The following is a 16,433-nucleotide window of genomic DNA, read 5'->3' as shown; positions in this document are numbered from 1 at the left end:
TATCAAAATGACTATACATGGGAACTAGTGCAACCTGGAGGAGGCCTGGTCTTTGTGACAAGGCACGCACAGAGTAAAATAGACGAAGTGCTCTAGAGCAGATCCAGAGCAATGGCAGATATATTAAGGCCATTTTGAAAATTACAGGGAAAAAAAAATGTAGCAGAGGACTTGGCTTGGCTTGCTGCCTGGGCAGAACAGAACTCAGCCGAGGCAGCAAAACAAGCAACAAAACAAACAAAAAAACACGTTGCTTGACTCAACCGTTTTCCGATCCATGGATGTAAGCCTTCCGTGTGCCTGCCTCTCCACGTCGGTGGCCAGAAAGCTTCGCTCTTCTTTATTCAAGTGTGTTCAGTTTTGGTGGAAATACGAGTGGCACCCTCAACAGTTCTCGCTTTGTAAACCCACGCTTCACACCCTTCAGTTTAGTCCCGGGGCAAAGTCAGGCAGTCAGGACTGTTTTAGACGCTTCCTTGGAAGACCAAAGGGTGGGCACTGCGCGGAAGCCAGGGCGCGGAAGGCTTCGGCTACCAAGTGAGGATGGGACTGGATCATTGACTTCCAGCCTGCAGTCTCCATTATGTCTGTGGCATGACTGTAAGCACAGGCAGAATGAAGTGAACACCAGGGCATGGTAATCAGCACATTAAAAATCAATAAAGATAAATGAGATTGTAATGGCTTTGATTTGGAAACTTCACGGTGAACTTCCCAACGTCGGTACTTTTTATGCACATGGGTAAACCACTAAAACTAACCCCATCACAGCGTGTGCATAAAGCTGATTTTCAACACCTCAAGGTCTCCTCTAACGCTGCACTACATCATCTGTAGGAAATCTTGCCGCTGAGGCCACCTCCTTTCTTTCAAAGTTGTACAAATATTCCATTTCCAGGTTTCATCCAGGTATGAGTCTATTAATAACTTGGATACAAAGATACGAAGCTTCAAACTGAAAAGGCAAACAGCACTCTGTCTGCCTGAGCTAAAACAATGAATTCTAATGCATCTGGTTGGGGAAGAGATAAGAGTGTGTTATTAATCTTGTGTCACACATATCAGCTAATTACATACTTGCTATTCCAGTTCTTTCCATCTTTACAGCCCAGCTGTCTCAGGACACTGCACCTATGGCAAGGAGATAAAAAGGTAAGCATTCAGGGCTGGTAAACAGAAATGGCAGCAGGAATTTATCACTGGAGGGTTTTTTTCTTTCGATACTTGCCTGTTGATAAAATCTATGGCTTGTGCTTTGAGCTGCTCGGCGCTGTGCAAGTCAGCCAGGATGAGGGTGTCGGCCACATTCTCCACTGAAAGGCTGTTGCACAAGGCCTCTTCACACATGACCTTTAAACGCTCCAGAGCATACTGGAAATGGGGGTGAGAGGGGTGGGGGGAAGGGGTGGGGGGGGATGCAGAAAGCGGCAATGAAAGCCTGAATGTGAGGTAAAGCTCTCATTTCAGATTCTGTTTAAGCTTTTCTAAACAGTCTGGAAAATAATTTCTAACCCATTCATCGTATCTGACGATCCTAACAACGATAACATGTTACCGTTCATGAAGACGTAAAAACTAATTGCTGTATAAGTGATGCCATTACAGACCTGATGCTGTAAAGTTTATCTTGCATATCTCCAAGGAAACCGTCTCCATTTGTATCCATTCTCTTAATTTTAGTTTCTATTAAGCCGGGCGGACACTGTGCGACTTTTTCACTCGTAGCACTCAGCTTCAGCTCAAACTGTACGACCTCCTCGCAGGGCAGATCTCACGAGTCCTGCGCTCACACTGCACGACCCAGTTCTCGCATGCGACCTGACTGCTCACACTGTACGTCTGGTAGCAACACGTCGGACCAAAAAATATGCTAAAAATAGCAGTTTTTACACAACACGTCAGACTTTTTTGTCTTGTTTTGCCTGTTGTCCTTCGGGAGTGCTGCTGGAGAACACACAGGGATTTATGGGGTTGGATGAGGAAAACGAAATAAAGAAAGTAAATCTGTGTTTAGTGATCAGTTTAATTTGACATGAACACGACAAACACGCTTTCTTGACAATCTTTGTGAGTAAAAAAAACGTGTAGAAACAAAAAACGAACAGCGTGTGTTATTAGGGAAACAGCGGGCGAGCGGCGTTGATGCAGGATTGCGCATGCGCCGTGAGCGGTTCTGATACTTTTTGGGTCACAGCTGCTCGCAGCGCCGCTTCAACAGTGCGATACCCTCACGAGGGACGAGCAAAATATCAAACACGCCAGAAGTCCGTGCGAACTCACGATTGCTGATCGGTAGCTGGTCACGTGGTGTTAATCGCCTCTCGTAACCCCCTGTACACTACACGACCGCTCGGCGCAAAACTCGCCCCGATCTCGTGGATTCTCGCACGAGTGGAAAATCGGCTCAAAAAAGTGAAAAAGTCGCACAGTGTACACCCGGCTTTACACAGCCTGTAAATGTCATTTAATTTAGAGAATGTTTTCATTTAATGTCTGACACCAAGTAACAGCTGTTTTCTACAGCATGACAAAACATTTAAAATGAATACCTGCAACTTGACATTTGCACTTAATTTTGGTTGGAGATGTTTTTCTGGATTTTTTCCCCCATACTGCTTGCAATGCTCTTCACAAACTGATGGCAACCAATAAATTATATTTTTGTCAAAAATAAAAAAGGAATAAATAGAACAACTTCTGAAATGTACAATCCTGGAAAAGTCCCATCCAATCATTGTGATTGTCCCATTCTTAATGATTGGATGTTGATCCATCCATCAAACTGCCTTCACGGTCTCCCTCTCCTCTGGACACGCCCCTCTGTGCATGAAACACGTTCTCAGCTTGGAGCAGCTGAACAGGAAGAGAAGCCAGAGCCGGACTAGCTATAGAAAAAGGGTTTCTGTAAAAATCCCAGCTATCCTTGCTGGAGCTCCAGTCTACACCCAAAAAGCTTCTCTGTCCTACACTTTAAGTGGGAACAGAGTCAGGAGAACTCCCGACCAGGACCGGACTATGAGAAGTCGGTCAGAAATCTGGAGGCTCCAGGACGGTTATGTAGGTGCTTGACTTTAGGAATTATAGCAGAAAAGGGGCCACTAACAATAATAAAAAAGGTAAGATAATGTTATGCTTTTATGGTTGTTTGACAGTATTTGTAACATCCAGCATACTACTGTATGCTGCAGATGTGGCTTAGGGGGTGGAGCCTAAAGAAAAGATGTTGGACCTTTGAATTGTGTTTTTTTTTAATGCAGCTTGCTAAAACTGCTTTTCCAGGATCACCTACTTTACCTTGGATGTTGAAAATAATTATATATATATATATATATACAAATATATATTTATTTTAGGGGTGGGAATTTACTGCATTAATTATAATTAATCAGAAAAAAAAGTATGCGTTAGTAAAAAGTAACATACTTTTTGGGCCCAAGATAGATAGGCGTGAGATAGATATGCGGATTGGTGCTACGTCTGCAGTGATACAAATGAGTTGAGCCGGATAGCAAAACTCTTGATTTAATCGTCAATTTACATTCCAACCCTCACCTATGGTCACGAGATTTGGGTAGCGACCGAAAGAATGAGATCACGGACTCAAGTGGCCAATATTAGTTTTCTCTGCAGGGTGGCCCTTAGAGGTAGGGTGAGAAGCTCGGTCATCCGGGAGGGGCTCGGAGTAGACCCGCTGCTCCTCCACATCGAGATGAGCCGGTGGCTCAGACGTCTGGATAGGATGCCTCCCTGGTGAGGTTTTCTGGGTTAGGGTTCACGTCCAACCAGGAGAAGACTCAAAGGAAGACGTAGGTCACACTGGAGGGACTACTGGCACTTACTCCATTTACTCCGCCTGGACCAAGTTGGGAGTGTCCCGCCCACAACCGGACGTCTTTTCAGCCCTCTTCCTGAGGCGGTCTGCCTGGAGCCAAACAGGGCCGACAAACCCACTGCCGACTGATTGGCTGGCTCAAAATCACACGTACCATCAGGGAGGGAGCCTCCCTTTGGCACCTGAGGGGGCTTCCCGCATTTAGGATTCGTTATCATTCTGGAAGCTGGGCAGTTAACGAGCTGACTGAAGCTATTTTTCTCGGTCTCTCACTGCTGTGATGAGTTTTAAATAAAGATATTTTCTTATTCTCAGGATTAATCATCTTGTTTATGTTGATGGCCCTTGACTCTCTCTCTCACACACAAACACACACACACACACACACACACACACACTAAAGCAGGATGCAGGATCAGAGAATCTCCAACAGCAAGACTGCTCAGGCCGCTTTGTTTAATAATGAAGACACCGCGGACTTCTACACGCTCTTTTGCCCCGCCCACGTGCTTGAAGATGAGCTCATGACATCACAGGCCACAGACCGCCCATATCCGCATTCCTAAGGCAGTGTGGAACGAATGTGGCCAGGCTGGGGTAGGCGGAGAGGACTGGAGTTGATGCTAGTGCGTAAGTGGCATATGTCTCTGGGCTTGCCAGGGAACACCTTTGGATTCCCTCGGAGGAGCTGGCCCAAGTGGCTGGGCAGAGGAAAGTCTGGACCTCCCTGCTTAAGGCTGCTGCCCCTGTGACCCAATCTCGGATAAGCAGAGGAAAATGGATGGATGGAGCAGCAGAAGTTCAAAATAGTATTATTCATATAATATAATGGTCGACTCAGACCAGATCTTGCTCAAAAGTTCCCAGGATGGCAAAGACAGAATTTCACATGAGCTCTTTATACATCTTGGGATGTTTAACGAACCCAACAAACAATGCGGTTACATTTTTAGCGGATACAATTTCACAGAAAGGACAAAGACTGCTCTGCATTTTTAAAAAAAGTCCATAGGTACTTACTTTATCTGCAGCAGCTAACAAATTATCTGCCATCTTCTCCAAGTTTGGAGCTTTTCCTGTATAAATGAATCCCATCATTTCCCTAAAAACATCCGGATCCACATCACTAATGTCAACTCGATTCTGCAGAAAAGACAGGAAGTTGCATGTTCACATGTGGAAGTGGACCCGTGTTCATCCCAAACGTGACAACTTTTTTACCGATGACTGTTGAGCACGCTGAAAAGCAGAAATCTTTTGTGTGTGGAGGACAAGATTAAGAATATAGCTGAACTTTCTTACCTTTTTACTTTCTTCCATTTCATGTTCAAACATTGCATTAAAGACTGGCGATCTCGCTGTCAAAGGAAACAAAATAATGAACTCACATTAAAAAAGTTATCATAATGAGCCTACTAGCTTGTCAGCAGACTTTCTAAGGCAAGGCAGCTTTATTTGTAGAGCACATTTCAAACACAGAGGCAATTCAATGTGCTTTACAACTATCAGGACATGAAATGAAAACAACAAAACGCAAATTAAAATACACATTAATACGGTTTATTGTTTATATGTATTGTTCTTCAACCAGAATAAAACTGAGACTATCCTGTTCTGCCCGAAATACAAACATGGAGGTGCCCAAGGGATTGACTCTCCTTCATTAGCGCCTTTTGAGAAGGCTGTGGTCACCACCCTGGGGGTGAAGTTGGATGTGGAGCTCACACTGGACACCCAGGTCAATCAGATCCTGCTACTTCCATCTCGGGAGAATAGCTAGGATTAAGCCATTTCTTTCACGCAAACATCTGGAAACTGTCGCCTTCATTACCACCAGACTGGACTACTGCAACTCGCTTTATGCCGGCATCAAGCAGGCCTCCATAGCGAAACTGCAGAAGGTCCAAAACGCACCAGCCAGGTTACTGACTGGTACCAGGAGATCTGAACACATCACGCCCATCTTGGCATCCCGACACTGGCTTCCAGTCTCTTTTAGAATTTTGTTTAAAGTTCTGGTGTTTGTTTTTAAATGTTTACATGAGTTGGCTCCACGCTATCTGGTGGACCTGATCCATCCTTATGTTGGCACTTTTTGCTGCCCCACCTGGATTTTATCTGCATGTTTTTGCTGGTTTTAAATAGTTTTATATGTTTTGATTTTTGATTTTATTTAATTATTTTTTTTAATGCTCATTTCTGCTGTGCAGCACTTTGTTTGGTCCTTGGTCCATGTGAAGGCGCTATATAAATAAAGTTTTAGTTAGTTTAGAGCTAAAGGATAAGACAAAGTTACGGTGCAGATTACAGTGGAGATAACGCAGCATAAGAAACAATTCATCTAAAGGCTGATGAGTACATTAGGGTTGGGGCAGATCTGAGGTTAAGCAGCATAGTAACTAAAAGCATCTCCACCACGTTTTGTTCTGACCCGTGGTTCCACCAGCTGATTGTTTCCAAGGGATCTCAGAGCCCTACTGGGTGTATATACAGGGATGAGATCAGACATGTACTTTGGTCCCATGCCATTGAGTGATTTATAAACCAGTAGGAGCACTTTGAAATCTATTCTGTAGTTTAGTGGTAACCAGTGTAGGGATCTAAGAACAGGAGTGACGAACTCCGTTCTCTTAGTTCTTGTTAAGACTCTAGCAGCAGCATTCTGAACGAGGGAGTTCTTATGAGAAGCATGGTTGGAAATCCACTTTTAGCAGAGCCGCCTTTAGGCATGAAGGCAGTTTACATCTGCACCCGTGTTCCTCGGTGTTGGAAAACCAGTCAACACTAAACAACACTTGCTACGCCTCCAACAATTAGCACAACAAACCCACATTTTTTTGCACTCCTTTTAATGTTTTACTTCTCTTCTATCCTTTCAAATAGATTTAGTAGTTAATGATATATACCAGGGTGTCTTAGGACTGTTAGTGCTGCACAATTTACACAGCTGTCACATTGGAAGCACGTTCTCCTAGGGCACTGCAGCAGCCACCATGTCTAACTGAGATGAGAGAAGAGAGTCAGTCTCTCTCAAGCTCCTGAATCCTACTGTCATCTGGGTCAAGCAGGGCCAAGCTGGACTAGAGGTGTGGATTAGAAACCGCTGCAAAACCAGGCCGCAACAAATCAAACCAGGCACAAAGGCTCTCCTTAGCCTTTCAAAGCACTTCTGGGTCTCCGCGAGAGGTCATTAAAAAGCAGCGTAGATGTCTTTCTATTGCTGCTTCTGACTCTCCGCTCCTGGTGTCTACTTGCCACGGTTGTGGGGGTTAGGGAGTGGGTAATGTCTTACCCGCAAGGATGGATTTGTGGGCTTTAAACTCCTGCCCTCCCACGTAGAGGCTGCAGTCTGTGAAGCGTGAACACTCCCACAGATTCCCCAGGTCATCAGACAGCTGGCACTCCGGTACCTTCAGCATGTTCATGTTGGACTGGCCCGAAATGTTAACGGAGTCTTGGACAACACTTACCTGTTCATACATCACACAGAAAACTATTAGAAGCAAGTTAAATACAGTTAAACAAGGAAATGTAAAAACCCTATAAAAAAGCTAAGTAGTCCAATAAAAATTTAGTTTAAGAGGAAATTAATGCAATGAAGGGAATTTGTCTAAAATAACTAAATGAGGTGATTTCGCTGACGTAATCGACGAGAAAGGGAAATTCTTTTATTTGAATGCAGTTTGTTTATTGAAGTGACATCGTCTCTGAAACGCTAATTTCTCAGAAAGTGCCGGCCAGATTCAGGCATTTGCATTGACATCCAAACACACCGACACCTCATTAAACCTGTCCCTGAAAATAAAAACAATGTTTTCTCAGACTTGTTCATTCTTATTGACATTCAGAATTCAATTATTTTAAAAACAAGCTGCATTTAAATGCAAGATCAGGGAAAACATTTGACTTGCTAAAAGTAAAATGTCAGCTGCTCACTGGTCATGACATGAATTAAAAGTCTTAAATAAAAAGGTTATTGCTGCAGGTGGTAAATAACTTTAATACAAAAAGCATTTAAACACTTTAAAGACTTTTATTCTAATCTTGTGACACAAATAAGGCCCAATTCACACAGCAGAGCAATCGTGCAGATTTTTGACCCACTCCTACACTTGTGACAATCTTAAGGACTCACCCGACCACTGGAACGGCTCTAAAGATCGCCTTATCATATAATCCTACAATGTGTGGTGTGTCAAGACTGCTCTAGTCCATTCAGAAGCAAGCTGGGACTGTACCAATGCTAAATTGGCTTGTTGAATGTGATGCATAGCCAATCAGAAAGCTCATCTACTGGTTTTTATTAAGGACGGCCATGTTCAGTCTTTCACTCACACTTGGACCATTGCTAAACTGCGTCATTGGAAAAGTGTACATCACACCTTTTTCTGTCTGAATCTGCCTCTCTGGATCGTCTTCGGGTTGTTCAAACTGCTGCCGCGAGACTTCTTACACGATCACCCTAGTTCTCAGTTCATCGCGCCTATTAATTCAGCTTCATTGGCATCCCATTCATTGAGTGCGTTTACATGCAGCCAGTAACCCTTTTAAAACCCAAATATTCACAATAACCCGGTTCCGCAGGTCCATGTAAACACCGCCAAAAACCCGGATATGCTCAGAACCGGGTTTTTAAAAACCCGGTTACTACACCTGGGGTAACCCTTTTCTAACCCGAATGTTTGGTCGTGTAAACGCATACCGGGATATCCCCATCAAAGCGTGTGTTCTGCGCATGCTCTGTTCGCAAGGAATCTTGGTCTTTTGAGTAGCGAGACGTCTTGTATGCGCCAGAACACCGGAAGTAAACAACAAGTTGGGAGCAACATGGCGAGTCGCGGCACAGCACCACACTTTTGGAGTGATGAGGAAACTAAAGCGCAAACAAACGCGGTCGCTATCTCTTCCGAACTGGGAAACATGTTGTTGTTTTCACGGATACCGGAACAAGAAGAACCGGAAATGACGCATATTGCGTCTGGACGTAGTCCACACGTCCTGACGCTACCCCAACGTCCGCATTTAAATCGGGTTATGCAAGTTAGAGGTAACTCTTTCTATTTATGCTTGTAAACGGGTTATTCTGATCAACTCAGAAACCCGAATACCGACCTTAACCCGATCATAACCCAGATATTGGCTGCATGTAAACGTAGTCATAGTAAGCTATAAAATCTTGTTTTTGACTTGGAGCCTTAAACAATTCAAGCCCCTGGACCATCTGGTTGCTGGTCTCACAGAACCGCCGCACTTCCCTGGGTCCTCCACTCATGACACACGTGTGTATTTAGCAACAGAACGCCACTGGTGTGAGAGGTTTGTGGCTCAATAATATCAGAAAAGGAGAAACAGCCAGCTGGTACCACCAAAACTTTTAAGACCAACTACTAGTCCGAAAAAGAAAAACACCATTTGAAGTCACAGACAACAAAAGATGTTTGGACGGCGACTGGTGTTCAGCACCATCTTGTTTCCTCTGATAACACGGGCTTCCGGTTCTGGCAGAAGAATCTCAGAAGACACCCGAGGGGACGAGTGAGTGTTCCGTGACCGTGTTTACTTTCAAAACCTAGCTAGTTCTGTAGATTTGCTACAGCAGCTTTAACTGACTGTTTCCTCTCTCACGCCGTCCTATTGTGTATGTTTTTATGTACAGCGCGTTGTGACTTCTGTCTCGACAGGTGATTTATTAATAAATAAAAATACAGAACATTTATTAGAAGGAAAAAAAATGGGTTTATCTAGGTGGAATTTAAGGAAACGTAAAGAAAGAAAATCACAACTTCTAGTAATCATAAGCAGAGCCTGATTTACCTCACAAAACAGGGTGAGCTTGTCATCTGGTAAGAGCCCATTTGCTTCATCAAGGAGGAAATCTCTCCTTATGAATTTTTTGAAGCCCCAGTCTTTGCCTTGGACAAACCTATACGCTCTTTGGCTTTCTGTAACCAGGAGAGGAAAAGAAAAAGACCTAAAGTCTTAAAACAAAGATTTTATAAACAGAAAGAACAAAGTTCACTGATAACCGATTTACTCACCCATTGCTTTTGTCTCTTCTCTTTTAGCATTCAGCAAAGAAAATTTAAATTTTGCTCTGACTTCACTTTTTGGACAGCTAACAAGAAGTAAATACAACGACAGATAATCTTTGCTTTCATCATCAAGTCCCTTTGGATTGACTCGCAGACACCTGGCAGGCAAACAGATCACATCAGCTTCAGTTTTATGGGATTTAACTAGTTAAGTCACCTTAATGGGATCTCATAGTTATGTTAACTATGACTTTAATGACATTACTGTTTGTTAGTATTAATAAATTTATTTCCTTTAACTAGATATCAACTAAACATTAGAAAAAAATGCTTCAATACACGTTTGTAAATTTTCAAACTTCCTCATTTGAGCACTGACCATTTCATTTTGTCATTAGGGCCAGAAGAGAAGGTCGAGCTCTTCAACACCTCTCCCATTTCTTCCCGGCAAAAACTAAAATTATTTATGGTCCACATGTAGGAAAACTTCACAACTTTGACCTTGAATACAAAAGACAAAGACATGATTCTGTGGTGATTTTCATAATTCACAGCTTTTACAAAAACATCTCTGATGATCTGTGCTGAAGTCTACAACGGTCCGAGTCACGAGTAGAAATGACAAGTTTACCCCCCAGGAGGATTTCTGCCCGAGTTAAAACTGTTGTTTGTTAAAAGGAAAACTACAGCCCAAAAACTCCTCTTGCGTCTTGAACACACGCCTAATTCCACCAGTTTAAGTGTGTGAGTTTGTGTCCATACCTGTGTGTAACACCAGCTCTCTGCCACAGGTCCACTGGACATCTCCCCAGGAGGAGGAGGGGTGGGAACCCGTGACATTACTGGCTTTACGTTACCACTCACAGACGTCCTGAAAGCACTGAACAGTTAAAAGAAAACAATGTTAATTTTGTACAAATCTGCATAGTATTCCTCTTTATGCTAAGTGCAACCTGCCAATCACAAATCAACACCAAACTTTCCTCGCGACACCGTTTCTGTGAGTGAATTTGTGTTTTAAATTAGGGGTTCTTTTCTTCCTTCATTTGAAATCATACGCTCTCGTCTCTCGTAGCAGTAAGGCCATGCTTCAGTTCATGTCAATTAGTGGCTTTACTGGTAGATTTGGCGACGTTCCAGAACTCTTTGTAAAACACAGTGAGTAAATGTGTCCAACCTCTTTAAAATTCAGACAATCCCATCACTCGTACATTAGCTCAGACAGAATAGTCAAGTTCTGTACAAATGGAACAGAGCCAGAACACGTAGAAAACCTCGTTCACTTGTCAAAATTAACCACAAAACAGCAAAACCCACCCAGGTCATTTTCATACGTAGTCCTGAATCAGATAAGGCAGCCTCAGTGTGGCATCACATGAAGCACTTTACAAGTAAATGTGGATGCTACATGTTAGCATGAGTGCATCAGTTGTGAAATAATTGTGTAATTGGAATGGACACAAGATTATGACTAAGCAAAGAAAGGAAGCGTGTTTACTTCCTCCAGAATAAATTTGTGAAGTCTGCCAAGCACTCAGACCGAGGTCACTTTAAAAATGTGCATCTGAATTAGAAACATATGAAAGTGATTGGGGTCAGAATCAATACAATACTAAATATTAAAATGGTGTTTTTCAGGCTTAGAGATTGTGGTATTTCTCACATAGGGTAGAAAAAATGTCAGATTTGCACTATTTTTGCCTGCGAGGTGATTATTTAACCAACTAGCAAACATTTACTCAATGTTGAAAATGACAGAAAACATCAATCTGGATCTACCTTTCAAATAAATGATCATAACCAAAATGTACTTCCCAATCAAACAAACTCATCTGCTTTTAACTTTACTTACTTCAAACAGTAAACCGAAACTAGAAAGGTGAAAGACAGCAGGGAAGACAAACCTCTCAGCTCACAAACAACAACAAACTAACCCTTAAATGAGAATAAAGAGAAAACGGTTGCTACAGTTATCAAAAATATTACATAAGCTATATCTAATAAATGCTCCTTGGTGCAAAAACCACCACATGCTCTAGTAGTAAAACAATTCAAAGGCACAGAAAGGATAGCGTGTTCTAGTCAGTAGTCTTAAAAAGACTTATTGTTGTGAATCCACCTGAATGTCTACTAAAACCTAACTCTTCACATGCATCATTAACCGGGATTGTGTTTGGTCCAAGTAACCTCTGGACAACAAATTTAGTGAAATCCTGACATTTTTCTGAGTTTTAATATTTAAACTCTAGGATAATCTGTAGTCATGACCAAACAGGTGAGCACATCTTGATGCTCTGCTCAAGTTTCTAACAACACTCACAAGCGTCAATAAGCAGATTTCAAAAGGAGTTTACATGTAAAAACTTGCAGTGACTTGCAAGCTAACATGTTATTTATTTTCTTGTCATAAGTCATGCTACCTGTTATTCCAAAACCTTAAATACAAAATCTGAATCACGCAGGATCAGCGATGAATGTAAAACCTCATCACCTCTTTAAATTGTTGAAATATTTAAAAGGAAAGTTTTTCTCTTTAAGTAGTCACAGAATTCTTCATGGTTCCATCATCACGATTCACTCTAAAAGCAAAAAAGGAAAAGAAACACATTAGGATTTGAATATGGTGAAAAATAACCTGAATAAGGTCAAATCCAACCAAAACGGACATTCATGGAGGTGATGTTATGATCTAGTATGCTTTGAGGACATTGTGGTTAAAAGATTTTATTTATTATTTTAATTGTGTAAATTAATCTCACCCAATAGCCAATCTGTCATAATATCTAACGTGAAATTCACCTGCAACTTTTGACTAATAGTTAAGAGTTGAGCAACAACGCCTATAGGATGCTAATCGTAAGAATCTAATGACCTACTGAGATGAAGCTCAACATTTAACTTTAGTATTTACGGTTAACTCAAGTAAATAGTTCATTTTAATCACATATTCCAAATTTAAACGGATGCGATCACGAATATTGACGAGTTAGCTAAACGTCGTGTGCCAAAGAGTGACCAGTAATCTTCCAACATAGATTGTTATGATTTCTAGTAATTCAACAATTACGCACGTTTACATTTTAATCATTCAAGAAAGACAGTCGCTACATTTAGCCGACCCATGTTTATTGTTGAATACATTAGAGTAACCCAAGCTAATGTTACCACTAGCAAGATTAACGTTGACATCACTAGCATCTACACCCCTCATACTGCGAATAAGCTATTTTAAACAGGACGGTGCTAATAAATCCGTCCTCATACAATTAGCCAGTCCAACACAGGATTGTCAGCCTCGTTTGTGAGAAAAACATGCTTCGGATAAAGCAAGTGAAATCAGTAACGAGACGTTTTTACTTCGCTGTAGCCGGTGTAAAACAAAGGCCCTTAACTGATCCTTGAGACAGAATGCTAACTAAGCAAGCTAACGCAAACCGTTGCGCTTTGGATCAATCTGCTGGAGGAAAAAAACAACATCAGCTAACTAGCAACTAGCCAGAGCTAATCTCTGCACTGGCTGCTTACAAAAAGTTTAAAAACACGTGGCGATAGCGTACCTTTCATTTCCACACACTGATATATACTGAATGACGCATATAGCTTCGTATTTCGCTTGCTGCTTTAGCCGTCGGCGACTTTAAAGTATTTTTCATTCAGTCTCTTCACAGGTTTCTTTGTCTAATTTATCTCTGCTAGCTTACATCTGTCTAGCTGGTTTGTAGCTTAACAGGCTAAAAAATATAGCTAATGCGCATGCGCAAAGTGTCGGATCAGCTCAACTCTAGGACTTTATTTTTTAGTTGAAGATAGATGTTTGACATTAAAAACTCGCGCTAGATTGACTTGTTAGGAGATAATTATAGATTTAAACATCTTCAGTTTAATTTATTTAAAAGCAATTTCCCTTTCATCCCTATGATCTCTTTTATAATCAGGAAAAAACAAGCCACCTATAAGTGGCTTTTTGTATTTTTATGATCCGTAACTTTTGCAATTTGTTTTCACTTCATTATTAATTTTAATAGCATTTTACATAATATTACAAGCGAAATTTACACTAATTCTATCTATCATCTATATCTATCTATCTATCTATCTATCTATCTATCTATCTATCTATCTATCTATCTATCTATCTATCTATCTATCTATCTATCTACACACACACACACACACACACACACACACACACACACACACACACACACATATATATATATATATATATATATATATGAAGCCAAAATTATATTTCTGTACTTTATTTTGCTGGTTGAATGGGAAATCTGTGTCATTTAAATGCATGGTCAAACCAAACATGTTAGTGGGGCTGCAAAAGGAACTTGAGCAGGTGCCTGACTTCTCCCGTCTCCCGCCCGGGAACAGCCGTTGGTTGAATGGGGAAAATTCTATGCATTTACCATAACACCGCTTGGTCATTCGGCTCCTGGCTCTGTGTCGACAAACATTGCACACAGTGAGTGTTTGTCTTTCACAATCATCAATGCTGCTAAAACGTATAAATATCGGCCCTACTAATCGGCTTTAGAAATCAAACATTGGCAACCAAAGTCTTTCTAAATCTGTATCGGCATCAGCCTTAACAAAACCATATAGGTCAGCCTCTAGTTAGCATGTGTCCTGCTGATCTCCAACCATGCGCTCGTGTAAAAGGCCACGGCACCTGGCTACGATCACAGTGGTGTGAGGCTCTGCTTGAAATTTATCAGTCCCAGTCCTTAGATCTCCACAGGCAACCAGGGTGACTACAGCCTCGCACAGAAGCCATGCGACCGTGAAAGTGGGCTACCCCGATCCCTGGAGCCCCTTCTTAGCTTCTTGGGTTAGTTGAGTTAGTTAGTAGCTACACTGGTTAATTTGTTCCAACAGTAACAGCCCCACCCTCAGCTCCTCCTCTTTTCCTATCTTTAGATTGTCTGGGCGTAACGAGACGTGTGACACGGTCAAAATGGTGGTGGTAGGAACCTCCCATTTGGAAACAAAAACTTATAATTTGAGCCTATGGAAATTATTTGTCAAGTATATGTGTCAATGGTATTTACATATGTCCCAATTTATTGCCACATATTCCTTGAACATGTATTTTCATTTTAAATTTAAATGGCTTCTTTTTCCCACTAATGTTGATGCCATACAACAATTTTATCTCATGTGAGAGAGGAGGATGTTTTATGGATAACCGGAGACAGTTTTTTTTTCTCCTTCGACTTCTGATGTTCATATGCATTTTTCTATCTTTTTTGGAGAGTAATATTAGCTGCAGTCAACAGTTTAATTGTGATAACATTTAAATTGAAATCAATATGCTGTGTAACCTTGGCTGCATCAGACATTATGCTTGTTTTGGCACTGGGATGTTTGTAAAAAAGAAACAGGAACTACCGGGCAAATGAGGTTAATGTGAGAAAACGTTTTTGTTTTCATTTCTGTTTTTCATTCATGTGCACTCCCAAAACAGCTCAGCATGTTTAAGCTCAGATTTTGTGATAAACAACCAACTAACTAGTTCTGCAGGTAATTAAGTGAAGCCATGAGTTGGGAAATTCTGGACAGTGTCTTTATTATTTCACACAGTCTGTGGATTCCATTGAACAGCTGATTAAAAGGCTAGTTCTGCAGAAAATATGGCTTGTATTTAACTGGAAGGGATACTAGTATATGTGGGATTACTTGGACAGAAGAACAAAAAATGTCCATTATGTGAGACTTTGGTCTTGATTTCTTATTTAATTTTTATTATTTTTTGTCTGTTTTTGGTGTTAAAGGCCAAGTTCACGGAGAAACCATTTATCACTTGTTCTTTTTGAAATATGATCAGTCTCATACAGGCTAAAACTGGGCTGCATGGTGGTGCAGTGGTTAGCACTGTTGCCTTGCAGCACAAAGGTTGCAGGTTCGAAACTCAGCTGCAGCCTTTCTGCGTGGAGTTGCGTGTTCTCCCCATGCATGCGTGGGTTTCCTCCGGGTACTCCGGTTTCCCCCACAGATCACAACATGCCCTATAGATTATAAATTGTAAATCGCTGTGGATAAAAGCGTCTGCTAAGTAAATAAACATAAACATAAATGGGAAAATAGTCTTATACCCCTATTTTTTGCATTAGCCGCCAACAGAACCAGCATTAGCAACTCCACAAAATGGCAGAACTCCCCCAGACCTATTGTCGTTTCTGGAGATAAATCATCAACGTTGCAAAACAGGGTCAGTGGCAGAGTTGTGTTACTATTAGCCAATTAGAGCTGAGATGTTAGAATATCACAGCCTAGACATCTAGACAGACAGTAGCAGTAGCAAACATATTTTACTCTGCAGGTCAATCTAGCCATAGGAGCCTGAGATGCTCTACCATTAGCCTGAGCAGTTTTGGGTCATGCCAATCACAGTGTTCTGTTGGGTTGGTGAGCAGGATGATGCGAGAGAACAGAAGATCAAAGATGGCGGCGGCTCGTTTGAAACAGCTTCAGCATCAACTTTGGACCATTTAGACTTGGGCTTATTTTTTAGTCAAAAGCAGATCAAGTGAAGTCCTTTATTTAGAAAAAGAATG

General features: G+C 41.5%; 1 protein-coding gene across 1 annotated transcript; it reads right to left on the bottom strand.

Moving 5' to 3' along the window:
• On the bottom strand, positions 1–13,617 carry spopla (speckle type BTB/POZ protein like a). Its single transcript, XM_015966806.3, has 12 exons — positions 13,422–13,617; positions 12,356–12,443; positions 10,627–10,744; positions 10,244–10,365; positions 9,871–10,022; positions 9,647–9,774; positions 7,125–7,302; positions 5,135–5,190; positions 4,853–4,975; positions 1,229–1,371; positions 1,078–1,131; positions 1–598 (listed from the first exon to the last, which is right to left on the bottom strand). The coding sequence occupies exons 3-12, from the start codon at positions 10,702–10,704 to the stop codon at positions 454–456; spliced, it is 1,179 nt and encodes a 392-aa protein (XP_015822292.1). The 5' UTR covers positions 10,705–10,744; positions 12,356–12,443; positions 13,422–13,617; the 3' UTR covers positions 1–453.
• Between the last annotated feature and the right edge of the window lie 2,816 nt (positions 13,618–16,433).

The sequence above is a fragment of the Nothobranchius furzeri genome, chromosome 14 (genome assembly GCF_043380555.1).
Source record: "Nothobranchius furzeri strain GRZ-AD chromosome 14, NfurGRZ-RIMD1, whole genome shotgun sequence".
NCBI classification, from domain to species: domain Eukaryota; kingdom Metazoa; phylum Chordata; class Actinopteri; order Cyprinodontiformes; family Nothobranchiidae; genus Nothobranchius; species Nothobranchius furzeri.
This window is presented reverse-complemented; position numbering and strand designations above follow the sequence as displayed.